This window comes from Amblyomma americanum, chromosome 8 (assembly GCF_052857255.1).
Source record: "Amblyomma americanum isolate KBUSLIRL-KWMA chromosome 8, ASM5285725v1, whole genome shotgun sequence".
Taxonomy (NCBI): Eukaryota; Metazoa; Arthropoda; class Arachnida; order Ixodida; family Ixodidae; genus Amblyomma; species Amblyomma americanum.
Window position 1 is genome coordinate 768,966 of NC_135504.1, and position 26,736 is coordinate 795,701.

At 46.4% G+C, this 26,736-nt stretch overlaps 3 protein-coding genes across 9 annotated transcripts in view; 2 read left to right on the forward strand and 1 right to left on the reverse strand.

Moving 5' to 3' along the window:
* Nucleotides 1-17,645, reverse strand: part of mms4 (Methyl methanesulfonate sensitivity 4) — a 52,951-nt gene extending 35,306 nt beyond the window's left edge. For 3 of the 7 annotated variants that reach the window (XM_077633606.1, XM_077633603.1, XM_077633602.1), the window contains exons 1-6: nt 17,294-17,645; nt 11,496-11,552; nt 4,039-4,173; nt 2,584-2,740; nt 1,917-2,072; nt 1,238-1,396 (exon numbers count right to left, since the gene is read on the reverse strand). In XM_077633606.1, the coding sequence (XP_077489732.1) occupies nt 1,238-1,396; nt 1,917-2,072; nt 2,584-2,740; nt 4,039-4,173; nt 11,496-11,552; nt 17,294-17,505 (876 nt within the window). In that variant the 5' untranslated portion in view covers nt 17,506-17,645. The other 4 variants (XM_077633607.1, XM_077633604.1, XM_077633605.1 and 1 more) reach the window with 4 other exon arrangements.
* A 2-nt stretch (nt 17,646-17,647) lies between these two features.
* On the forward strand, nt 17,648-26,475 carry mRpL27 (mitochondrial ribosomal protein L27). The gene is made up of 3 exons (XM_077633609.1): nt 17,648-17,744; nt 23,742-23,923; nt 26,238-26,475. Exons 1-3 carry the CDS (start codon nt 17,687-17,689, stop codon nt 26,442-26,444), a joined length of 447 nt encoding a protein of 148 aa, XP_077489735.1. The 5' UTR covers nt 17,648-17,686; the 3' UTR covers nt 26,445-26,475.
* Nucleotides 17,751-20,428, forward strand: LOC144100763 (protein FAM133B-like). The gene has a single exon (XM_077633610.1). It carries the CDS (start codon nt 17,837-17,839, stop codon nt 18,281-18,283), a length of 447 nt encoding a protein of 148 aa, XP_077489736.1. The 5' UTR covers nt 17,751-17,836; the 3' UTR covers nt 18,284-20,428.
* Nucleotides 26,476-26,736: the final 261 nt, after the last annotated feature.

Genomic DNA, 26,736 nt, shown 5'->3' on the forward strand with positions numbered 1-26,736 from the left:
TGATGACAGGTGCTGCCACCAGTGTGGCTTGTGCGACCCAGGTTGCTCCTCCCGAGTGACCATAATATAACTGCCACAGCCGTCAAAATCCCGTCGGCAGGTTGCGATGATGCCACACGGTCACATGACCCACCTCGTTGCTTCTCTAGGAATTCTTCGCGCACAATGCTGACAACACTAGATTTTCTGCAGAGCCTTAAAGCTATCGCGTCAAAAAATGAACGAATCTGCTCTGCTCCCAGCACTTCGAGACTACTGTCCCCATAACCATTACATATGGTTAAGCAGTTTGACTCTTGCATGACACTAGTTCATTTGAAGGCATCAGCTGCTACAGCCAGACCTCAGATGTCCACATGAAATAACCATCATCCCATAGCTGGGTGACATGATCCAGACCCATTGTCGTCAGTCACAAGATCCACAAGTTGACCTACTGTCATGTAACTCATTAAACCACCCACGCATGACCATGAAACCTCAACAGCTGACACCGGAAACCAAACGTATCAAATTACATGAGCACCTCTTCAACATTTACAGCGATGGCTGTATACAAAGGTTCAAACAAAGAGCAGAAGGAAGTGGTGCCCTCTGTGCGCAGTGGCGGGAACAAATGTTCACATCACTGCACACAGAGGTCGCCACTCAGGGCAAACGATGTACATATTTGCATACAGCTGTGGCTGATTCTTGCATTTGGCCATGGTAATCGGCGGGTCAGTTCTTTCGGCATTCCTTTTTTGACAATAACATCCATGCTTCCTATACTCCGTTTTATACATCAGATGCAACGCTGTGAAAGGTACGGAAGTAGTCTGCACGGAAAAATAAAGGGAGGTTACTCCGTGCCTGTGCTGTCGCCGAGTGGTCTAGGGCCCGAGAATGTGACAGCTTGTCGTCAGCAGTAAGAGTGCATTTAATCAAGTTAATGACAAATGTGTCATGTATTAAGCCTGCAGGCAAAGCCTTTAAGATGTTTCGCTCGCCACAAGGAGTGCACTACTTCTTGGTTGCGGATGCGGGCAGCGTGAACAAGAGCGCTAGCTTTGAAAGCGTTGCACCTGATGTATGAATCTTTGAAACTTGGAAAGAATCCACCTTGGCGCAAGTAAAACCACACACACAAAGGAAAGACGAGTAGACAACGGTGTCAAAGTAGACAAAGATGCTTAACCAACTTGCCCAGCAACATGCCTTACTGATGTATGAAACTGAGTATAGCTCCTGCCAATACCTGAGTGAGAGAGAGTGCAGTACGCTTCCAGCACACAGCACGCTCAACGGGTAGCATCTGCACTTGCGCACAGATGTCTCCCTGACCAAGTGTGTCGCAGATCACCTGCAGAGATGCCTCATCATCCAGCAGGCGGGAGTCGAGCACCACTGTCATATACTGCACATTGAAACACAGCACACACAATGACTTGAGTCATCACTCCAACGAGAGGCTCACATGGCACTGAGACAACGAAGCAATCATGTGGCAACATAATCTCGCAAGCATAAAAAGGTTGATGGAAGGAAGTGCAGCTATCAACTTTCATGCTCTATGTACTCAGAGTCTGCACGCAACAAATCCTTTGCTAAGAACAGCGCATCCGCCTTGGTGTGACCAAAAAAATATATATCATTTCTTAACAGTTTTGCCAAAACTCAAGTACTGTGGCCACTGAAACTGTTTGTAGCACACAACCCACTCCGAAACACAGAAAGAAATAGTCGGCATATTCCAAGTACGCTCACTCAAATGTGAGCTATTCATTTTTTTTTTATGCGGCGTCAGCCCATCAACAGCAACGCAATCATGCACAACAAAGAGAAGCCATCAGTGTTGGGAACAAACCGCACTACATCATTACAAGCTGCAAAACAAGTAGCAACACCGACTCACTACACGAAGCAGGCCCATTCACCTTCATGCAGTGTCCTGGCTTGGTGGCACGCCCCATCTCGGTGACACATGCCTTGCGTTGCTTCTCCTGCTCCTTGGCCACACGACGAGCCTCGCGCTCTTCGGGACTGAGGCGTGCACGCTTGGGCTTCTTCAGCAGGGTGAATGCTGCCGACCCCTAACAAAGAAGTGATCTTTGCTGACATAATACGACTGTAATGCCAGGGGTGTGCTCTTAGAGACCTCATGAAGAAGAAAAAAGGACTACTATTAACCTGTTCAAGCCAACTACAGCAGAGGGCTCAGAAGAAAAAAAAGAGGACGGCTTGCCAAAATATGGCAACTTTCGAGAAATACAGGCACAACCATTGAGCATAGCAAAACCTCTAATGCACACAGCCTCCTCTGAAGCTGCTGCTGCTGCTGCCTTCTTTAAGTGATTTCCCTCACTGAACAGTAGCCCTGTTTGAAAGCGACCCCAAGGTGGCTTCCCCCGCAGCTCCCGACTGCTGTAGCTGCCTTGATCAGGACTATTGCCTTCTGAAACTCTGAGGATAAAAAACTCGCATAATATTTGCATAGAAGTGGCCATCAAGAACAAACAGACAGGGGAAACAACACCAATGCAGTCTGCCCAACTTTGCAACATTCCGCCAGTACATGCACATAACACATGGTATCTGACTCACAGGAATGTCTGCATCGCATGCCGGAGGGGGCGGCATATCCAAGCTCATCAGTGAAGAGGTCGCACTGCAAACCACCCCGATAACATGGCCGACGTCTGGGAACTCGTCCTCATCCTCACTGTCCGAAATTTTGTGCACCGAGCTGCGTTTCTGTGGCCTTTTCCATGAAAGAGAACAATGTACTTTTTCAGCCTGCACCCTTGCATGAGACCCTGCATGCAATGGCCCTTGCATGCTACCAAGTGTGTGCCGACCAAGTCAATACTGGTTGTACCGCAATCCACTTCCCCAAAAAGCTGTGCATAACGTCACAATATTTACTGGAGAGCAAGTTTTCTTCAGACAGGCAAAGGCCCCTCACTTTTGCTCGGCTGACACAATGTTCAAACTAGTCGTTCAGAGATCCTTGCATTTTTGTCTTTTTAGGAAGCACGAACAGAACACAAGTGAAACAACATGGCAGTGTGCAAACTAGCAAGGATCACCTGCACGCTGATTTTGACCATAGATTTGTGTCATGAAAAAATTTAGAGACCTTGTGCGCCACAAAAAACAGGAATTCTCACACAGGATTGGTACGCAGCATAAATTATATATGATAAGAACATTGTGGTGCTCCAATACTAAACAGGATCAAACACCAAGCTAACAAGATTGACTTCGCATGCAGCTTTTTGATGTACCATGCTGTCCATTGAAAACACGATGCCCTGCTATGAATAAGGCCGGGTTTTTAAAAACAATGGCTACTGTGCAACCTTCTTCAAATCAGACCTCAATACACTGAGCTCAAGTACCGATTCTATCGCTTTTACCACTAGTTAACTGTCAGCAAAGCAAATGACATTCTTTGCATCTCCTTCTGTTTTCACAGTTGATCACAAAAAAGGGGAGACAGCACACAATGCGAGACAACAGACTGACACTTGACCAAAACAACTTTAAGTGCAAAGACCATTTCAAACATTTTATGTTGCATGAGGACAATCCAAACTAGCTAATTTCATGCTATCAGAAGAAAAAAGAAGTTGTAATGTTTTAGTTTAATACGAGCTGAGCATTAAAACGGGGCCCATAAGCACTGCTATTGCCAGAATGAGCCAGCTTAGTGGATGAATTATGATGTAAAAGCAGCAACAAGACCATTAATCACATGCAAGGAAGACGGTCGAGTTCTGGCCACCATCACTGGCCACTGCTTCTGCACCACCTCAGTTAACGAAAACACCATGCGACAACTTTGGGCACCAGGTTTGGCCTTAAATCACATCGCGTAGCTTAGTCGAGGCTACGATGCTATGACGATTCATTTTTAATGGTACAAGGGCACCTTGGCCAGGACTGACGTTTCTTGGTCTGTGCAAGGTGGGGTCGCAGTCCCACTCAGAGAAGCTGGGTGCAGGGAAAATCCCATTGAAAAACTGGAGGCTGCATGCGGATGAGTTGAGCACCAACCTGGTGGACTGCTGCGGTGGCTCCTGGCGCAGCTGTAGTCTGGCGGACAGGGGAGGTAGCTCCTCTTCTTCACTGTCCCACAGACTGCCAAGGCGGACTTCTCCCACAGACATGCTGCTGCCGCCACTGTGCTCGCTGCTCGTGTGGGAACAGACATGGCATCCTCAGCAGAGCTTTCACGCATTCATTTTCTTGCCAGCCTTTAAAGGCACAACCAATATGGCAACCACTATGGCTGCAGTGAGTTCACACTTTACAGCGCGACAGCATGGCTGCCGCCATATTTGGCCATTCCGCATAGAATAGATGCTTTCTTTGAGATAGTAATGGAAGGAGTGCTAGATTCATAAAAATCCTTGTTGCCACTCAACCAGACACTTTGACATATATGCTCCCCAGCTCATTTGCCTATTTGCCACAAGACAAAGAGTAGACAAGGTTTTCTTTGCAGGGCACAAACTTGCTTTGGTGCTTTTTGTGCAGAGGGGAAGAGTGTTTAGAGGTTTCACAGGACCCTTTACACGCGCACACACACAGTAGCCGCCAGAGAGAAAAAACATCTACTCCAGCTTTCTTCCCAATCCTTTTCAAATTGTGGAACACGATATGAAGGTACGGTACGGGACAATGATGCAACACGTTTCAACTGTTTTAACACCCCTTCACTATTCAGTAAAGAATCATCACCAACAGCCTGATTACGGCACTGCAGGGCAAAGGTCTCTCCCATGTCTCTCCAATTAACCATGTCCTTTGCCAGCTACAGCCACCGTATCTCTATAAACTTCTTGACCTCATCCGCGCACCTAATCGGTCATTAGGTCTCTTAAGCACAACATAAAGCATGCTACTTCCTACCTTCAAACACAGCCTTATATGAGGGTCGCCTAGAAAGTAATGCACCACATTTTTTTTTTCTTCAAAAATTATTTATTGAACACAATGAAACTTACACACAAGAAAGAATGACGTTTATTCTACACTCCCTATTTTTCCACTAATCTCTGCTCTGTTCTATGATCTTCCTCCAGCGAGACATAAGGAAGAAATGCCCTGTTTGTGCCATCCTAGTTCTGGTCATACAGCCATTTCTGCACTGCACGAATCACCTCGTCATCATCCTCAAAATGTCTTCCGTGGCCCAAACAAGTGGGAGTCTGAGGGCAGCAGGGTGGATGGGAGAACACTCCTCAACCTCGTTTAGGGATGTGCTCTCAAGTCCTCAAACTTGTGTGAGGTCGGGTGTCACCATGTTGAATCAAACAATCACCTGAGCTGTTATGGAGCCAAAGTAGCTGACAGCGCTTCTTGAGTTTGGCTAATGTCTTCATGTAAGCTTCAGAATTAATGGTGCTGCCTCTTAGCATCACATCAATGAGTATGGCACCCTCACAGTCCCGAAACACAGTGAGCATGACCTCACCGTCGGAAGAAGTTGCTTTGAATTTTTTCGTCCGAGAAGATTGAGGATGACGGCATTCCATCAACTGTTGTTTCTTTTGGGCTAAAAATGGTGAACCCTGGTGTCATCACCTCTCACAACCGTGGACAAGAACGCTTCCCCCTCAGCTTCAATATGTTTCAGGAGCTGTTTTTTCTGAGAGAGTTTCTGAGAGACCATAAGACAGCGCAGAACCCAACATGAACACACTTTTGAGGAATCAAGAGCACAGATGATTGTATCCAGAGTTCCTCTGCTGATTGACAGCTTCAGCGCCAACTGCTGAGCCGTTATGCGTCGGTCCTCGCGAATGAGCACATCAGCAAGCTGTGTCGTGCCAGGTGTGACAGCTATGGATGGCCACCTCGAACGCTGCAAATCTCGGAGCTCTGCCTAACCGCTTTCTAATGGCCTCACCCTCTGTGCGCAGCGACTAACCGCACATCTGTCAAATTCACATTTTCCGCAAACCGTACACTCGTTTGTGATTGTTCCCAAATGTTCCTTTCTCCGTAGTGAGAAATTCAATAATGACACGTGCTTGTAACATACATCACTTACAGATGCCATTTTGAAACAATGCTGCAGCTGCGTCATCTGTCTGAAGAAACAAATTTACACACACACTCCTGAAAATTCAAATGATGTTTACCTGAAGGTTTCGCATTTGTACCATTACTGTAGCCTGAGAAAAAAAGTGTGGTGCATTACTTTCTGGGCGACCCTCATACCACACTAATTAGACCTGAAATTGAATATGCTTCGGGTGTTTCGGACCCTCATCAAGCATATTTTATAAACAACATAGAATCATTGCAACCGTGCAGTTCATTTCATACATCGTACGTGGTACCAGCATTTTCGTGTGTCGTACCAGCATCACAGCCTTGAATAAACGCATAGGTGTTCATGAATTGCAAGTATGTCTCCGCCGTAAAGTTGCACGTTATCACTGCGCTTTTATGGTACATGAGGGAGGCCAGTTGTGCGCATGTGCCGTTACCATGGCAACTGGAGAGGAAGAGTGGGTGTGCCAGCGCCTTTCCTCAAAATGCAACTTTCGATTTTCAGTTTTCTCTTCCTTCTTTCCCTCCCTCCTTTATCCCTTCCTTTATGGTGTGGTTGGTTCGGGTATCCATCGAGATATGTGAGACGGTTACGGTGCTTTGCGCACTCGCCGCGCCATCTGGCATGACGTCACACTGTGCGGCTCGCCCCCGCCGCCATTTGGTATGACGTCACACTGCATTCATCACCCGAACCGCGCATCTTCGCATGCACAGCATTGCGTATAAAAGGCGGAGATGTAATCGGCTGCTGTATCACAGCACTTAATATGGATGCACAGAATGAGAGTCCAGCCGCTGCTAAACGGCGGTATAGACAAGAGAACATTAACTCTTCCGATCCTGAGGTTGTCGCCTGGCAGTTGGCTACTCAGCAAAGAGAGAATTAGCATCAGAAGGCGAAGAGAGCAGCGGAGACGCCCAAACAGAGAGAACGCCTTGCCAAACGGAGACGCCAGACTGCCGAGCGTAATAGACGTCGCATAGCCGCCGAGATGGAGCCCATGGAAGGCGTTGGTCAACGGGAACCAACCGAAGAGGATGTGAAGGCCCGTCGTGTGACTGATCATACCATTCGAGTTTCCGAAAGGGCATCTGCGACCCGGACATTTCAAGCGGACATGTCTCTCATTGCTAAACGTACAGTGCCAACACAAGCTCAACCAGGGAAACGTACCTCCCGCTACGTATATCCTGGCATAGCGGAGCTAAGCCACTGCCAATTTTTTTCATAAACTATCCTCACTCAGCACTTATTAATGACTTCTTTTGTTCGCTTTCTTCTATTTTTGGCCGACGCAATCACCCTTTTAAAGTTAAGCGTGTGTCATGTCACACATTTACTGGCGCCCATTCATTCATACCACGCACTATAACAGATTGGAACGCTCTGCCTTCACGTGTTGCGACTGCCTCTGATCCAGATAAATTTCAGAAACTAATGTCTGCCATTACTACCGCTTAACTTTTTGCGTTCATTGTTTCATATCAATGCATTGGGTCTTTTCGCCTTGTATTTTTATTAATGTTGGTTCATATTGCTTCATTTTAATGCTGTGGTTTCAATAAAGTTGTATAGGTTGTATAGCAGGGAATAATTTTTCACTTTCTGCTGCTCCGTTCATTTTTCTAATTTATTTTGCTTATTTAGTTTTTCATTTACAATTGAATAATGAATTATTACCACTGAGTGTTTTATTACAATGTCCTATAATGTGTTTTTGTTTGTTTTCTCGTTTATTTTCTATTTTTGATATATTTCCTGTAACCCCCCCCCCCCCCCCCCCTTCCCTTCCTGTAATACCCTCAGCCGTGAGGGCGGCCTTTCGGGATATTTTAAATAAATAAAAGTAAACAATTCCCCCCACCCCCTACGCCGCCCTGCTACACTTGCCTTCTCTTGGAATCCACTCTGTTTCTCTTAAGGACCAGCGGTTATCTTGCCATCGCATTAAATGCCCTGCCCAAGCCCATTTCTTCCTCTTGATTTCGACTAGGATGTCGTTAACCCACGTTTGTTCCCTCGCACACTCTGCCCACTTCCGGTTTCCTAAAGTCGCACCTATCAATTTTCTTTCCCTAGCTTGCTGCATTGTCCTTAACTTAAGCTGAACCCTTTTTGTTAGCCTCCACGTTTCTGCCCGTAGGCGATTACCGGTAAGATACAGCTGTTGTACACTTTTCTCTCGAGGGATACTGGCAACCTGCTATTCATGATCTGAGAGAGCCTGCCATATGCGCTCCACCCCATTCTGATCCTTCTAGTTATTTCCCTCTCATGATCCGGATCAGCTGTCACTACCTGCCCTAAGTAGACGTATTCTTTTACCACTTCCAGCACCTCGTTGCCAATTGTGAACTGCTGTTCCCTTGCTAGACTCTTGAACATTACTTTGGTTTTCTGCATGTTAATTTTTAGACCCATCGTACTCCTCTGTCTGTCTAACTCATTGATCATGGTTTGCAGCTCATCTCCTGAGTGACTCAGCAAGGCAATGTCATCAGCGAATCGCAGATTATTTAGGTATTCTCCATTAACTCTTATTGCCAACTTTCCTAATTCAGGCCTCGGAATACCTCCTGTAAACAGGCGGTGAATAGCATTGGCAAGATCGTGTCTCCCTGCCTGACGCCCTTCCTTATTAGAATTTTACAGCCGACTTTATGGAGGACTATGGTAGCTGTGCAGTTCCTATATATATATATCTTGCAGTATTTTGACATAAGGCTAATCTACACCCCGATTCCGCAATGCCTGTATGACTGCTGTTTCCACTGAGTCAAGTGGTTTCTTGTAATCAATGAAGGCTATATATAGGGGTTGGTTACATTCTGCGCATTTCCCTATCACCTGATTGATAGTGTGAATATGATCTATTGTGGATTATCCTTTACGAAAGCCTGCCTAATCATTGGTTCATTGAAGTGTAAGGTTGCCCCGACTCTATTAGCTATTACAGCTATTACCTTAGTGAATACATAGTAGGCAACGGACAGTAGGCTTATCGGTCTCTAATTTTTCAAGTCCTTGGAGTCTCCTTTCTTATGAATTACAATAATGTTAGCGTCCTTCCAAGCTGCTGGTACGGTCGACGCGCTAAGGCATTGCGTATACAGGGTGGCTAGTTTTTCTATCACGATCTCCCCTCCAATCCTTCAACAGTTCTGCTGTTACCTGACATTACTCTTCTACACCCCGATTCCGGAACGCCTACATGACTGCTGAGGTTTCCACTGAGTCAAATGCTTTCTTGTAATTGTAGTGGAGGGTGCTAAGAATCCCTGGCTCCGGACAGGCTGCCATCGGAAACTGAACCTGGCAACGTTTGATGTTGGAACCTTATCAAGTGAGGCTAGCCTAGTAGTGCTGTTAGAGGAACTAGAGGGTATTAAATGGTATGTCATAGGGCTTAGTGTGGTTAGGAGGACAAATGAGGTGTACACAGTGCTAAGGGGTGGGCACGCACTGTGCTATCGCGGATTAGCGGACAGAGGGGAACTACGTGTGGGATTCCTCATTAATCAGGATACAGCTGGCAACATAGAGGAGTTCTACAGCATTAACGAGAGGGTTGCAGCTTAAGAGGTACAAGCTGGAGGTGGTGCAGGCCTACGCACCTACACCCAGCCATGATTACAAGATCGTTCGAAAATTCTATGAAGGCGTGGAATCAGCAATGAACAGTGCAATCATAGTACGCTCTATTGATGGGCGACTTCAATGCGCATGTAGGCAAGAAGCAGGCTGGAGACCAGGTGGTTAGCGACTATGGCACAGGCTCCAGGAATGGCAGGGGGAGTTATTAGCACAGGTCGCAGAGAGAAATAACTTACGGATCATGAATACCTTCTTCTGGAAACGAGAGAACAGGAAGTGGACATGAAAGAGCCCTAATGGTGAGAGTAAAAATGAAATATGAAATAGACTTCGTACTATGTGCTCCCCCTGGTATCGCAAAGGATATGGAGGTCCTCGAAAAGGGCGTTGTAGCGACCACAAAATGGTAAGGTCTCGAATTAGCTTAGACTTGAAAAGGGAACGGAAGAAGCTAGTGAAGAGGAAGTCCATTAGAGAGTCAGCGGTGACAGGGAAAATAGAGGAATTCAGGACATTGCTACAGAACAGATTTTTTCGGCTTTAACTAAGGAAGACAATCTTGATGTTCAAACAATGAATGATAAATCTCATAGCTATCATTACGGAGTGCTCCATAGAAGTAGGCAGTGGGATGGCTGGATGGGATACCGGCAAGCTATCTCAGGATATGAAAGATTTGATTAAGAAATTCCAAAGCATAAAAGAGTCTAACCTTGCAGACAGAACAGAACTGGTAGAGCTATCAAAGTTAATAAACAAGTGCAAAATAGCTGACAAAAGGAAGCTTAATATTGTCATAAATAAAAGGGGGTCCTGCGCACAAAAAGACACGGACGAGAAGGGAACACAGCACACGCAGACTTGAAACTGACTTTATTTGTAAAAACGACGCATCTTTTATAGTTTCAAACTGTCATATCACACTATGCGCAATCCAAAAACCTGCCTTCATTCTGATACTGATACAGTTTGATTGATGGGACACTTACACAATCTTTACCCTTCTTTGGTGGCATGCGAGCCAACTCACGTGCCACCTGGTTACAGCTCCTCCTCAAAACTAAGGCATCTGCCAGCAAAAGCAGGCATGGCTTATTGCGTGTAGCATATGGGCATGTGCTACAGTGCAGGGGTAAATTCGACCCAGTTCCCAATTTTAACGAAAGCTGGCGTTCTCTTAAGCGATCATTCAAACATCGGCCCGTCTGACCGATGGATACCCTGCCACAGGTGAGAGGGATCTCGTACGCAACCCCCGTCAGGCATCTGACGAAACGAGTGGCTTCACGCAGTCCACCATACTCTTCTCTCCAGACATGACCTGAGGGCACAATGAGGCCAACTTTCACTTCTTCAGTTTGTGGGAAATCCTGTGCATCTACGGTAGAACCACTGGCCTCACTTTCTTAGAATGGCCACTATTCCGGCACGTCCTATCTTTCAGTTTGCGCAGAAGCTTCTCTGCCACTGCAACAATGATCGAGACAGGAAATGCAGCCTTCGTCATCCTAATGACCTGATTATTGAGTCTCATGTACCAGGTGTGCGCAAGACTTGGACAAGGTGCCCTGCAAAGCAGTACGTTCTGATGGCTCATTTTAAAGTCTTGGAATGCACTGACCCGAAAGGCAACAGGTCTTTTTGTGCCCCTGGCGAGTACATCCAACACACGTGATCCGGTGTTAAAGACAGGTTAATATCAAAGACCAGCCGCTTGTCATGGTCTGGTAATTCAGGAGTAAAGGTTAGACCCTTCCCATGTCGTCTGAAAACCGATATAACCTCTTCCACAGTTACAGTGTGCGTCACACCAGGTTGATCTTAAAGCAACACCAAAAAGTCATCAACATACCTAAAAATTTTCAGAGTTGTCTCGTTGTCCAGAAAGCACGCCAGATCACGGTCAATGCTGGACAAGAAAATGTTAGCCAGTACAGGTGCCACACACAAACCAATGCAAATACTTTTGCGCTGAACAAGGACCTGATCATTAAACAACACGAACGTTGAACCAAGATAAAATTCAAGCAAAGACATAAAATTGTTCAGCATTAAACCGCAGGCATTCTGAAAGGCTATTACACCCCTATATTCAACACAAGACCTGATGGCACAAAACATGGCATCGTGGAGTATGAAAAACGACAGGCTTTCGATGTCAATTTTTAAAAGGCATAGCCTATAGATGGAGCGCCCTGTAGGTAAGTGACTATATCTCCAGAGTTCCTAGTCAAGAACGGGTCTTCCACCACCACTAACTTAAGACACTTTTGAAGAAACCCGCTTATTTCACGTTACCATGTACCTTTTTCACTTACTATGCATCTAAAGGGCTTGTCAACCTTATGTGTTTTTGCAGTAAAAAACAGTTCCAAGCTATTGCACTTGCAGTTATTAGCTACTCTAGAAAGTATCTAAAGCAAGGTCCTTGCACTGATCAGAAGCTTACGTCTTTACCTTGGATGGCTTCACCTTCTTTTGAACAAAGTTCTTTTCGACTGCTTGAGTGGCTTTCTCACCAAGCATCCCTGAAGGCAGGATGACGAAGCCTCCCTCCTTAGCAGCTTGTAGAAAGGCCAAACTGTTGTCTTTGAAGAAAGAAACAACTCCTTTCACTGACGTCTTCAGGCTCGAAGTTCTCCTGCTCCCAGTACTCCGACGCTCACTAGTAGTCCATAGAGGGCTGTCAACACCGTTGAGTAGACACCGTTCACGATCCTCGTCAGATGCCTTGCACGCTACCTGCCGGTTCAATGTGTGCCGTGTGCCGGCACATCTCGTGTGCCGGCACACTAGGCTCAATGCTCTGAACTTGAGTCCTTTCTTCAGCACCTCAGCGATTCTTCTCGGTAGCTCGGTACTGGCCAGTACTGATACGGAACCGCCGTTATCCTTATCCTTGAATCTCGGCTTATCTTTGGCAAGGCGCAGTAAAAGACATCTCCACCAGACTTCCACTGCCTGGGCTGTCTGTCGGCGTAAGGCCCGTAGCCTTATTTCTCCTACCCATGCGTGGTCTGTCCGGAAAGCGAGCACATGCAACCAGTCATAGAGGAGCCTGACCTGATGCCAAAGCTCAGACCTCAGAATTTTTAGCATGCGTTTAACATGACCCGCAGACGGCACAACATAACCGAAAACAGTGATGAATTCCAAAGGTACCAGTCCCCTCTTCAGCTAGAAGCCCTAAGAACCTTGCGTGGCAGGTTGCAGAGACAATGGCACTGATCACAGTCGAAACATTGCCACGGGCACAAAAAGACCTGTTGCCTTTCGGGTCAGTGCATTCCAAGACTTTAAAATGAGCCATCGGAACGTACTGCTTGCAGGGCACCTTGTCCAAGTCTTGTGCACACCTGGTACACGAGAGACTCAATAATCAGGTCATTAGGATGTAAAGGCTGCATTTCCTATCTCGATCATTGTTGCAGTGGCAGAGAAGCTTCTGCGCAAACTGTGGACGTGCCGGGATAGCGGCCGTTCTAAGGAAATGAGGCCAGCGGTTCTACAGTATATGCACAAGATGTCCCACAAACTGAAGAATGTGGCAAAACGCTACGATGTGCAGTTTGTTTTTCCGGCCCTGTGCAAGTTGGCCTCATTGTGCCCTCAGGTCATGTCCGGAGGGAAGAGTATGGCAGACTGCGTGAAGCCACCGTTTCATCAGGTACCTGACGGGTGTTCTGTACGAGATCCCCCTCACCTGTGGAAGGGTGTCCATCGGTCAAACGGGCCGATGTTTGAATGACCGCTTAAGAGAACACCAGCTTTCGTTGAAATCGGGAACTGGGTCGAATTTACCCCTGCACTGTAGCGCATGTCCAGATGCCACACGCAATAAGTCATGCCTGCCTTTGCTGGCAGATACCAAAGTTTTAAGGAGGAGCCGTAAACAGGTGGCACGTGAGTTGGCTGAGAAATTCTGTATAAAAAGGGTAAAGATTGTGTAAGTGACCCATCAATCAAACTGTATCAGAATGAATTCACGTTTTTGGACTGCACATAGCGTGTGATATGACAGTTTCAAGCTATAAAAGGTGCAACGTTCTTTCAAATAAAGTCAGTCTCGAGTCTACCCTTGTTGTGTTTCCTTCTCCTCCTTGTGCTCAGTGCCCCTCCCTTTCATTTACCATGGTTGACCAACTAGCCCAATAACACACGCTCTTAAACTTAATACAGGGCGACAGTTCACTGACAGACAGAGTTCAACAGCTAGCCAGCGCGATGCACTTCCACGTCGTCACCTTCATGCGCCACCTGAGAACACCAGGTGGCATTACTCCCCCTCCCCCCCAAAAAAAAACAAATATAAAAGCGGGGCTGGAGCAGGAGCGATTGAATGGAAACAAAAAGATTAGCAAAAGAACAGAATGGACAAGGGAGGCGGGCAAATGCGCCCCATGCGACAACTAGACTAACGCAGAGCGTACTGCACATTACTACGCGAAGTAGGTTTCATGCGGCCTAAGTGCATGACCTCAGAGTGGGGTGGGCGACGCTGAGGCTCCCCAGTCGCATCTGGAAGAACTTGGCAAAACTTTGTAAGGTCCAGAGTAACGGCACACCAGTTTTTCAGACAAGCCTGGACGGCGTACCAGTGTCCACATCCAAACTTGGTCACCGGGATGGTAGGCGACGTGCCGATGACGGAGGTTATAGTGGCGCGCATCCGTGCCCTGCTGCTGCTGAATGTGAATACGACCGAGTTGACGTGCTTCCTCGGCGCACTGAGCGAACTGCTTGGTGTCTGGCGTGAGCGGGTGGTCATCAGTGCAGCATGGAAGCATGGCATCCAACATCATCTGAACGTCACGTCCTTAGACCAGACGAAATGGTGTAAAGCGGGTTGTCTCTTGGATGGTTGTGCTGTGCGCATATGTGATGTTCGGGAGAATCTCGTCCCAGGTTTTGTACTGTGAGTCTATGTACTATGTATGTTGATCATGTCGGCAATAGCTCTGTTGAGTCTCTCTGTGAGCCCGTTCGTTCATGGGTGATAGGAAGTGGTTTTGCGATGGCTCGCGTGACTGAGCTTAAACACGTCGCGCATGAGCTGTGCCGTAAAGGCCGTGCAATCAGTGATTACGTGGGACGATGTGTCATGACGCAACACAATTTGCTGCATAAAAAACTGGGCAATGTCAGATGACATGCCATGCTGCACTGCCTTAGTTTCCGCATACCTTGTTATATTGTCGGTCGTGACTATTATTCATTTATGACTGGCTGACAGCACAGGAAATGGGCCCAGAAGATAGACGCCGACTTGGTCAAACGACGTTTAAGGCGTTTCGATAGGTTGGAGTAAACCCACAGGCTTGTGAGGGGACGCCTTACGACGTTGGCACTCGCGGCAGCCTCTGACGTAACATTGGACGGCGTCAAAAAGTTTGGGCCAATAATATGCCTGGTGCACGTGTGCAAGTATGTGTGCAAAGCCCAAGTGGCCGGAGGTGGGTTTACCGTGGCAAGCAAAAAGGATATCAGGCCGGAGGTCTGCCGGCATGACGAGAAGGTGCGCTCGGTCAACAGTGCTGGAGTTCTTAAACAAAATGCCGCTCCGGAGGCAGAAGGCAGGCAGGTTCCTAGAAAACTGTCGAAATATGTGAGCAGCTCGGCCCTCCAGATAATCAATGACAGGTTGCAGGTCTGGGTCAGCTCGCTGTCGGTCATTAAGTCTAAGTCACTGACAACTCCAAGAAAACCTCTCGTCCTCCATGCTCTTCACTGGCTAACCCGACGGGTGCGCATGCAAGTGCGTCAGCATCTTTGTGCGTCTGGCCAGACTTATACACAATAGTGTAGTCGATTTCTTGGAGGCAGAGGCTCCATCGAGCTAGGCGCCCCAATGGGTTGCGAAGATTGGCCAGCCAGCACAAAGAATGCTGGTTGGTAACCACTCTGAACCAGCGACCGTAGAGATAAGGACGAAATTTCATGGTTGCCCACACAAACGCAAGGCATTCCTTTTCCACAGTAGAATAGTTTGTTTCAGAGAGAGACGCGATGACACTTTCCACGCCACCTTGCTATTGGACGAGTACGGCGCCGAGGCTGATGTTGCTGGCGTCGGTGTGGACTTTGGTATCAGCCTCTTCACCAAAGTGCACAAGAACAGGGGTTGTTTGCAGTTGTCTGCGCAGCTCAGCAAAAGCCTCCTGTTGCTTGGCGGCCCACATAAACTGTGTATCATCGCGCATGAGGCAGTACAGGGATGCGGAAATCTCTGAAAAGTCAGCAATGAAAAGGCGGTAGTACGCACACAGACCCAGAAAGCGTTGCACACTTTTCTTGTTTGCAGGAACGGGAAAACAGGCAACAGCAGCAGTTTTCACGGGGTCGGGCTTAACGCCACTGGCACTCACAAGATGACCAAGAAGCTTCAACTCTTTCTACCCAAAGTGGCACTTTCTCGAGCTTGAGCGATAAGTTGGCCGACCGGAGGGAATCTAATACTGTCCGCAGGCGTTCAAGGTATTCGACAAAGATTTCAGAAAACATGACGACACCATCGAGATAAACCAAACAAGTCTGCCATTTGCATCTAGCGAGAACTGTATCCATCATCCACTGTTAAGTTGCCAGCGCTGAACACAGCCCAAAAGGCAGCACTTTAAATTTGTACAAACCGTCGGGGGTAACGAAACCTGTTTTTCTGTGGTTTTGCTCGTCCACCTCTATATGCCAGTACCCTCTCTTTAAGTCAACTGAGGGGAAGCACTGGGCGCAACGAAGTCTGTCGAGCGAGTCGTCAATACGAGGCAGTGGGTAGAAGTCTTTTTAGTGATGTTCAGCTTTTGATAATCAACACAGAAGCAGTATATTCAAGAACTCTAGTTTGGGCTAGTTGGTTCATGATTCACAAAGAAAACGGCGCGAAAAACGGGGACAAAAGAGAAACAATACACGACAGGACCAGCGCCATCCTGTCCCCATACTTCTTCAAAAAGGATAAAGCCTAGTCCGTCGTTCTTCTATAGTTTGGTCTCTAACCCTTATAGTACGATAGAGACCAAACTAGAGAGGAGCAGACAAGGTTTTATCCTTTCTTTTTTCAAGCAAGGCGAATGGATTGAGCAGTCATTACCAGGACTAACATGCTTGGATGATATAGTGCTAATGGCTGACAGCAAGGAAGCTTTGCAGGGGTTGCAGAGACATCTGCATGAACAACAAAGGTGACAAAGGACATCCTTGCCTAAGCCCCAGCTGTATTTCTATAGGCTCCGATACATATTTCTCGATACAATGTGTCAATGAAAACTGATTGTCTTCCAACAAAATTAACCCACTTTGTAGCTCCCCCTAGCCGTTCTCCAGCCATGCCTGCAGTTTATTAACCTGCACCACCCCAGTGGCGCTACCTGACCGGTCTCTGCCCGTGCGGGGCGCCGTTCTCGTCGACGTGTGCAGTCTCTCCGGCGTTTTTCGCAAACCATACACGGCGGCTGCAGCTGCGCGATTTCGGAACCAATTGGCATTCAGATGATGCCTCCTGAACCAGACCTGCACACGTCTGCACCTTTTTGGAACGAACGGCATTGCGCAAAGGGCACCATGTTGCACCGCTGAAACGTGCAAGTGCAGATGAATCGAAACGACCTTAAAGTATACAATGCAACCATGCCGCACAAGTTCTAAAAGGTGCACCTTGTTCGGGGTGGTGCCTCTGTCGACGTCATCATCTGGTCTTCTCGAGGCTCATGGTGCGCGTCGTTTTCGTCAGCATCGCTACACAAGTCGACGAACGCCACGGCACCGCTCGTTTGGGAGCGTGCGGTGGCACTACACGGCCCGTCATCATCGTCCGAATCGAGTACGATACACCCTGTCGCCATTGCGCTACTGTGCATCAAAACCATCCAAGCAGCCCGCCATTTTCGGCATGAGGAGACAAGAGTAAAAGAACAATAATTTTTCGTTCAGAAACGTTTTTGTTAGTAAAATGTGACTGAAATTTAAAAATTAATTACCACCCAATTTGACATTACGAATAAGTATTTCATAGTTGACGTTTTTTTTTTCTCTCTCCTGACCTTCAAGATGGCGGCGGTGCTGCAGCGGATTGTTTCCGCGCTCTGTGCGAGGGGACAGCAACTGGGTAACTATTGCTGACTGCGTTTCTCTTGCTGTTTTGTCCGCGTGTGCCGGTGAAATCACATTGAACGCGGAACATCGTGCTAGTCAGCGGCGATGGGCAAGCGCGACACGCGGTACGCGTTCATGAACCCGATCGCCATGGCGCGCCAGCGGGGTCCGTCGGGACCCAGCGGCCCGACAATCAGGGACTACCTGAGCCGCAACCGGCCCAGCTGGGAGGAGGTGAAGCGGATAATCGAGAAGAAGAAGCAGGGCTCGAGCACGTTGGCCGCCTGGGAGGAGGAACACATGAACAGCCGGTTCGCGGAGGAACTGCGCAAGAACCGCGAGCGCATAATGGCCGCCGCCGCCTCGTCGGAGACCGAGGACAGCAGCAAGAAGCGTCGCCGCAGCTCGAGCAGCGGTAGTTCGTCGTCGGACGAGGAGCGGAAAGAGCGCAAGAAGAGGCGCTGCAAGCATCGCAGCAGCAAGTCGCCTGACCACTCCAAGAGGAAGCATAAAAAGAAGGCCAAGAAGAAGCACAAGCGACACAAGGATTGACCGCACTTGCTGATGATTTGCCGTAACACGCACAAGTTCGGGCGTTTCGTTTGCAGTCAGTGAGTTTTGTGTTGGTGACAAAGAATCTGGAACCTCGTCTTTTTTTCCATTATTTGTGCCACCGATAGATACCGTGGTTTGTGTAAGATTGTACGTACTTGACGCTGAATGAAATGAGACGCCAATCTAAGCGAGGCATCAAGCACGGAAACAAGTGTGCAGCTTGGTGGAAAAGAACCATGTGCTTATTGATAGCTGCTTTAAGAATTTGTGCTGCCCTGTGTGATGCATGGCTTTCATCTGATACCACCAGTGCCGCATTGATCCACCACTTCCTTTTAAAGGAGCATAGACGCCTAATTTTGGTGACATGTTTTCTTCTCTAGAATGATGCGGGAGACACTACTACGCATGAATCACCATGTGGTACTCACCTACAGCCGCTAAACAATCGAATTTTTTCTGTAATGGTTCCAACAGCAGAACGATGGCTGTGATGTCAGAGTGTGCTTTTGTGTCACGTGAGGCATAGAAAAAAATCCGTATAATCGCTGTTTCATTGTTTTAATTCACCATAGTGCTAAAGCCGGAATGACAATAAATGTGGAAGCAACAATTAATTGCAGTTTTTTTCATGTCTCACGTGATCTGTAAGCACACGTTGACGTCACAGTCCTCATTCGGCTGTTGAAACCTGCACAGCATGGGAAAGAAATGCGATTATAAATTATTTAGCGGTCGTAGTAGAATACCAGGTGGTAATCCATGTATAGTAATGCCTTACACAACATTACAAGCAAGAAAACACGCACACGAAAGTTCTGTACTCCTTTAATATATTTCTAATTGAACAGCCTTAGCCCCATTAAGAATGCAGTGCAAGCCGCATGTACATTAAGTTACCTAAGTTACTTTATTTGCTCAGAGAGGGTTCACCTTGTTTTATGGGCTGGAAGATTGAAGCCGGGCTCTTCACACATTTTTAGCCACGGGCTCTCTTCATGAGGCAGCATTGATGTCGTGGTCTGTGGGTGAAGAATTCAGTGCAGACCCTGTAACCCAAGTTGAATTATTGTCAGTATGATTGCTAAAAGAGTTTCACTTGAGAAGAAAGATTTGTACAGGATGCCAGTTGATGCTGATTGGACACAAACCAGTTCAGGATGATAAAAGCTGTAATGCGAAAAAGAACAAGAATTGCAACTTGCTTGCTTCGTAAAGCCTTGCCATTCATTGCCTCAAGCCATCATATGTTAAGGCGACTATAATTGAGAAATCACTGCTGGGGAAACAGTTCCTTTCAAACTAGTGGTGCTCGGATCCTAGTTATCACGTGTTTCAGGTATTGCTAGGTCAAGAAACAAATAGAATCCAGTACAAGTGTGGGAACAAGATAGCGTAGTCATTTACCCCACAGAGCCACTAAGCCAGTGATAAGCAATTGCCGTTTATATATATCTTGTATAATCTTGGTGGCTGATAAATGGCTACCAATTAAAATCCTAAGTGAGGTCTGTATCTAAGTTTCATCATTTTAATTCAGGCATTGTGGTGACCTAGAGGAATGCTTGTGGCACTCACATTTTGTAGATTTAACTCGACCTTGGTGAATCAGCAGCTCATTAACTATGAACGTGTTACATTTAATGATTAACGGGCTTGGGTGCTGTGGTCACCCTTGGAAAAGTCGTTCCCGGAGAAGTTATGTCTTCAGCATTAATAAGCTAATATTTACAACAAAGAGCGCTTTCGGCTTACATGTGTTCAGCAGCTGCAAGAATGAAGGGGCATCTTTTCATCAGTTTTTTTTTTTTTTTTCAACTAGAGCAACCATGGTTAATATCAGACTGGTGTGTCTTTAGGCCCTTGGGGAATCTTAAGTTACTTTGCCAAAATGGAAGTTGCATATCTCAAAGCACATTTTTGCCAGTGCAGGTGCTCAGTGTGATCCTAATTGGCATGAGGGAGAAAGGAGTGCAACCAGTAGAAGCACTACCATGAAAGTCTCCCCACCCCCTTATCCAAAACATGGGATGAAACAGTGTATATGGTTGACTGCCAATTGACGTTCATAGATTCAGCTATGTGTCTCTCTCTGAGGGCTTGCTTTGTTCCTTATTTTAAATAAAGTTTTTGTTGAACATGCCTGAAGTCCTTGAGATGTAGTATGGGGCAACATTTGTCCTGGCATTGTTTGTTTACTCATTTATTTAAAGTGATACTGCTGGCTAGTTTTGAAGCCATTGCAAGATTTACAGCAAACATATCGAGGGACTAGTCTTATCAAGGTGCCAGTTTTGAACACAAGAATCTAAAGCACAGATGCAAAAACCAGTGTTGCATTCGCAACTGTGGTATAAGCAATGTTATTTGTTTCACAGACTGCAGTTATTTATTTTTCTCCCCTACTCCTTGTGCATACCTTGGCTTTGCTTGAATGGCAAACTGCCTGCCTTTTTGGAAGAAAGTGTTACGGGTGCTATGTTACAACAAGAATTGAAGTTGGCGTAGGAAGGATATGGACGGTGACATCAGTGTAGCAGAAGAGCGTCGCACCACAATTCCTCTCTGCAGTGAGGATAAAAGCTGGGGCCATGGATAGTTGTTTCATTCAGGACGTGATCATGCGTAGCACGAGTAACTGAAAGAACAGGAAGTTGACTCACAAAGGGTGGCGTCCAGAAGAGGGCCTCCGTCCAGCTGCTGGCCTATCCCGGGTGCTGGTAATGCTCTTCTGAATGTAACTCAGCAGAAGCTCACTGTGGGCTGCCTCTGTTGTGTAAATTGCGAACTTGTTCCTAGCATCAGAAGTTGTGCGAATTTCACAACCTAAGGTCGCAAGAAAAATGTGCTGTGCTGACCTCGGGGGGGGGGCCTGTATTTCTTGGACTCCTAGATTATGATTGGAATTGGGCTTGAATTTTGTCTTTTTAGGGTGAATATTTTAACCATTCACTGCACATTTTTTGCCAATGTGGATTTATCTTTGCCATACAATCACTTGTGTTGCTTATATGCTGAATTATGCTTTTGATGAAAGCAGAGCTGTAAGTATGGAATGCAAAATATGTGCCAGCAATGGTTTTGCAAACACGCTCGATAGTGAACTCAAAGTTCGGTTTCAGCAATATTCCAATTTAAGGGAACACTTGGAGCAGGAAATTGATATTGATCGAACACCATGTCCTGAAGACAAGAGTGGGCACCAAAAAGGGAACCATCGCTGCAGTTCACAGTAACGTCGCATACTTCTCTGTTTGTGGATCTATGAGGCCATCTAATTGTCGCCAGCCATCACCAAGTCCCCTTTGCACTCAACATCATCGTCAGTGACAAAAGTTTAAATGGCGCTGCAGGAAAAATTACAGTACACCCGGCACAATTCAAACTAAAATAATTCATACTTTCAGTTAATTCAAACAAACTTCAGAAATTTGATTGACCGAGTATATTCTTTACGCATTTTAAAGACGCATAATTCCTACTGCAGTTTCGCTTAATTCAAACTTTTTGTTCAGTTCCACTTCTCGCAGCGTCCGAGGTCTGTTGCGTGAGGTTTGTAGTGCCGCTTGAGTTGAAAGCTCCACTCAGTTAACTCAAATGCGGTCACGCATAATTCCTACTGCAGTTTCGCTTAATTCAAACTTTTTGTTCAGTTCCACTTCTCGCAGCGTCCGAGGTCTGTTGCGTGAGGTTTGTAGTGCCGCTTGAGTTGAAAGCTCCACTCAGTTAACTCAAATGCGGTCTCAAGGAGGGGATGGAGTGTATAGGTACGGTCCAAGCGATCGAAGGTGCCCCGTTGCAGCGCAGTTTCGTTTTCCGAGCTTCGCTACTAGCCCGGAACAGTACCAGCTATCAGCCGTGCATCAGCGAGCTGTTTCGATTGCTAATAGGTGCGTCAGTGGTATTTTTAGCGCTTTCACGCCCACCAGTAAATCTGAAAAACCTGAGGTATGTGTGAAGCCTCAACCTTTGACGAAGGCTTTGCGCATGGAACCGGCCCACCCCCTCACTCTATGCGCGTGGCTGCCAATCTTGCAGGCGGTTGCCTTCGAGGCGGTGTTGCCTCAAGAGGTTTCGCATGTCCTACTCAGTTTAACTATGTTAAAACCGTACCACTTTTTTTCTTTTTAGAATGTGCGTACCCTTCGCTTCTTTTTGCGCGGTCCTGTGCGCCGAAAACATGCGGCTTATGAGCTGCTCGTATGTGGTGAAGCCACCTCATACAGGAGGAGGCTGCGGAAGTGCTTGCTATTTTGCAGTTGTTCTGTTTTGATATTTCTCACTGTAACATTGCCGCGCAGTTTTCACTCAATAGCAGATGAAAATTGTCTATTTTTCCATCAATTAAATTTGCTGTGGTGCAATTTTTTTTCTTTCGTGGCTGTTTAATGATTCAACCTTAATATAGTGTGCACATTTTTTCTCTACTCCCTTGAGGTCCCTCACTCGACTGGGAAACCAGTGCAGTGCCGATAAATTTTTTTCAACCAGCCAACCAATCGGAGACTGCTGGTTGAGTAAAATTCATTTCCTTCACCCCTATTTTTTGTTATACTGATGCTTAGAGAATAGGGTCCAAAGTACTATTTGTGTGCACAGTATGCATAAAGCAGGTTACTTTTGGTCCTGAATTATATTGAAGCACACTTCTGCTAATTCCAGCAGAAACCTCTGGTCCCCAAAAGTTTGAATTAATGAGGGTATGCTGTATTTAATTTTCAACGTCTAATTTTTCAACAATGACTATGTCTTTGCTGCCAAATGAATGCAACCAGAGCCACAGCAAGCTAAGCCATCAAATTTTACCAGGAAAAAATTTGGATGGACTTGTCTTTGATATCCTTTTGAGATGAAAGTGCAAAAAATTAATCAAAGCACCTGCTGTTCTGTAGCGCTACTTGCGGAGGCCATAGAGCTGATACTGAATCGGCACTTTCTTGTCTGGGAGTGAAATGTTGGTAGTTTGTAATGAACTGACTGTTGCAAAGTAAACAGTGCAATCCTTCACAACAAGAGTGAGCTCGCCCATAGCGTGCATTGTGCCTCAGGTATCTTGATAGCTTTAGTGCAGTCGTCCTGGCAGCAGTGTTTCCACAGGTTTTGCAGGCTGCCACTAGTCGCAGCAGCTTGTAGTTTGCACGAACACAAGCCATCTGTGGAAGGATGGTCGCACAAGACTGAGAGTTTTCTGCATGTCAGTTGACACCTGAAGTGAAAGGCCAAATAGTGAAAAGCTTCACTGTTTTCAATGCACTCAAGTGGCCCACCTGACAGTGAAAGTCACTTTATTGCAGCTGCTGGAGGTTCATGCTTCCATCAGAGGTGTTGTGGCCCACACACTGCAGCCTATGCATGAATGGTTTCTGAATGAACCTGTGTCGCTGGGACAGTGGCACTGCCTGCCGACAAGTGTGGCAATGGTGATTGAACTTGACAGCTGTACTCTCTGGTGCAGCTGTGCCCAGTGCAGTGCAGCTCCAGGGCGTGCGTGGTGCAGCCAAGGGCAACCGTGCCTGTCGCCAGGGGCCTGGAGCCAGAGGCCAGAAGCTTGGCGTTCGCATCCACAGTGGCCAAACTGCACACAAGGGGGACGTCATCGTCAAACAGAATAGGCTCAAGTTCCACCCGGGGCTGAATGTGAGGGCTTTTTAAAATCAAATTGTGTAAAATGCGACACAAATTTCAAGAATAATTACGAAAAAACAACAAATACAGGATTTCATAGACCAGGGGATTTGTCCCGTTGTTCTCAGTGTTGGTGCTTCTCTGTCTGGTTGGGGCTGCAAATTTAAGTGAATCTTTCAGAACGTCGCATTTTCATACAGGAACTTTTCTCACTTTAAATTTTCATAGCTTTGTGTGCCAACTGTCGCTACCGAGGCTACGCGGCACCAAAAGACAAGGTGCTCTCACCTGATGCTGCACTGAAAGATCCGTCCCTCCAAGCTCCCCAATTAAACACTTGCTATGTTTTACCAAGTGTCTGCCAAAGCGTCAGCCACAGGGAGACGTTTTGTCTTCCTAGTTTTGGCAGTTAACTTTCTTTGAAGTGGGAGCGTGGGGATCAGATCACAAAATTCGAGAAAAAAAAATTGGATTTTAGAAAACACCAGATTTGGTATCTATAAGGTCTTTTTATAATTATATCCCAAAAAATTTTCCCCAGAAACAGCTTAGAAGTGACTTTGAAAAATGTTCTTGTGACCATAGGTTGCAGAAAACATAGGGTTTTCATGCGGTTTATTGCACCGTGTTTCTTGATAAATTCCTTATCCAATGAAGTTCCTGTATTGTGTTCTCATTTTTCACCCTGTCAGTAATTTGACATGACGTGCATTATGCACGCATGAACATAACATACTGAAGTAGGAAAAAAAAAATCAGGCCGCTAATACTGTTTGAAGAATGACCATTCCTTTGGATAAAACTTAAGAGTGGTTGCAGGCTATTACCATGTTTTAACATGATAGCATTAAAGGAGTATAGACACCTAATTTTGGTCGCATGTTTTTTTCTTTACAATGATGGGGAAGACGCTACTATGCATGAATCACGATGTGATATTCACCTACGACCGCTAAATAATTTATAATCAAATTTTTTGTGTCATGCTGTTTCAGTCTTGGTTTCAACAGCCGATTGATGGTTGTGATGTCAAAGAGTGCTTTTGTGTCAAATGAGGCATGAAAAAACGTCCATATAACCACTGCTTCATCGTTTTAATGTACTGCAGTGCTGAAGCCAGTCTTCCCCAGGAGCCGGAATGACAACAAATGTGGAAGCACCGATTATATTACAGCTTTTTCACGTCCCACGTGACCTGTAAGCACACGTTGACGTTACGGTCCTCATTCAGCTGTTGAAACTCGAACCGAAACAGCACGAGAAAGAAATGTGATTATAAATTATTTAGCGGTCTTAGGAGAATACCAGGCGGTAATCCATGTATAATAATTCCTCACGCATCATTACAAACAAGAAAACACGCACCCAAAAGTTAGGTGTTTATATGTACTTCTTTAAGGCTCCCATTCTGCAGAAAATTCGGCATCGGTGGCGTTGTGAGCAAAAAACTGACTGAAGTAGGGTGGCCACCTTATGGCCAACCTGGGGTACAAGATTCTGCTTGGCCTCGCGCAGTCGAAAAATGAGCCGGTCACGTGACTTTGTGTGGTCATCACAACCTGCCTACCGTGGCAGTTGAATTAGTGGTTGCACAAGCCCCACCGGTGGCAGCACCTGCCATCACAGGGCATTGGTGCATCGCTTAGCTGGCGCACCGCTGCAGCAGCAGTGGTACAAGGACTTCCAGGCATCTATTAATGTAAAGTAGAGAATAGACAATTTTGCATATATGGGCCTTAACCCATCAACGCTGAAATGTCTCCTCCAATTTTTGTCGTCACACCAGGCTTTGTGCGAGTTTGGTGTAGCAATGAAGCGTATAAAAATTTTCAATGTCAAATTTTTCGGTGAAATTTTGTATATAAGCATTCAGCCAAATGAGCTTGTCAAATATCATTGTTCTACATCAAAAAATAAAAATTTGTGGATTTCTTTGTGTGGTGCGTGTATGTTGGAGTCACTCTTGTTCTCTGGCGAGTGATTTTTGTGGGAGTGCATATTATTTTACCATTCTCGATGCACTTTTGGTCCCCAGTACGCCTCACATAATCTGAAATTGGGTGTTGAAACGAAAGCAATACGGGAGGAGAAATTTAGTTATATATTATTTTGTTGTCCTCAGCAAGTTCCCTTCAGCATTCATAGTCCACCATTGCAGAGAAACACAATCAAAATTTGGCATCTCTACTGCAGAGTACTGTGTTGTAGGGTGTGTGTACATTGTTGGTTGTCAGTACAAGTGATGCATGTCCATTGGTGCAGTACACGCATTTTCACTCTCGGTACCAAACACAAGTGACCTCACGGGGGTTGTCCGCACGTGCAGGTGGTGTTTGGCCACAGCCGGCAGACGCTGATTGCGGCAGTCGAAGGGCGCGTGATGCTGACACGTGAAAAGGTGGAGCTGGATGCTGAGCACCCACGAGTGCAAAGGTTCTATGAAGGACGCAGCACGGAAGCCCTCTACAAGAAGTACTTCCACGTCATTCCGATGCCTCAGGGGCAGACTTTTCGGCTCGTCTCGCAAGTCTAGTGGATGAAATAAACATTGTTAGTGTCATAAATCTGACCAATCAGTTTATCCAAAATACCACTGTGGCGCCTCTGTTAGCCCTTATGATCCCTTCATGCCATTCCATGCCATCTAAAAGTAACCCTTTACGGCACAGTGTTGTGCATGCAACTTCTCACAATTTTTTTGTTGTCACATAGCCAGTGATGCTAGCAACATATTAAATTCCTGTTGGACAGGATGGGAGGGTGTCTAGAAAAAAGAATCACTTTTCTAAACCAAGATGGGTGCGGCCAGGAAGTGCTGTTGAAAC

Excerpts from the sequence above, each read along its gene's own strand:
- mRpL27 (XM_077633609.1), top strand. The coding sequence starts at position 17,687 with ATGGCGGCGGTGCTGCAGCGGATTGTTTCCGCGCTCTGTGCGAGGGGA. Across the intron at positions 17,745-23,741 it reads TGCGAGGGGACAGCAACTGG|CTGTGCCCAGTGCAGTGCAG; the intron begins GTAACTATTGCT and ends TCTCTGGTGCAG. Across the intron at positions 23,924-26,237 it reads AGTTCCACCCGGGGCTGAAT|GTGGTGTTTGGCCACAGCCG; the intron begins GTGAGGGCTTTT and ends CCGCACGTGCAG.
- LOC144100763 (XM_077633610.1), top strand. The coding sequence starts at position 17,837 with ATGGGCAAGCGCGACACGCGGTACGCGTTCATGAACCCGATCGCCATG.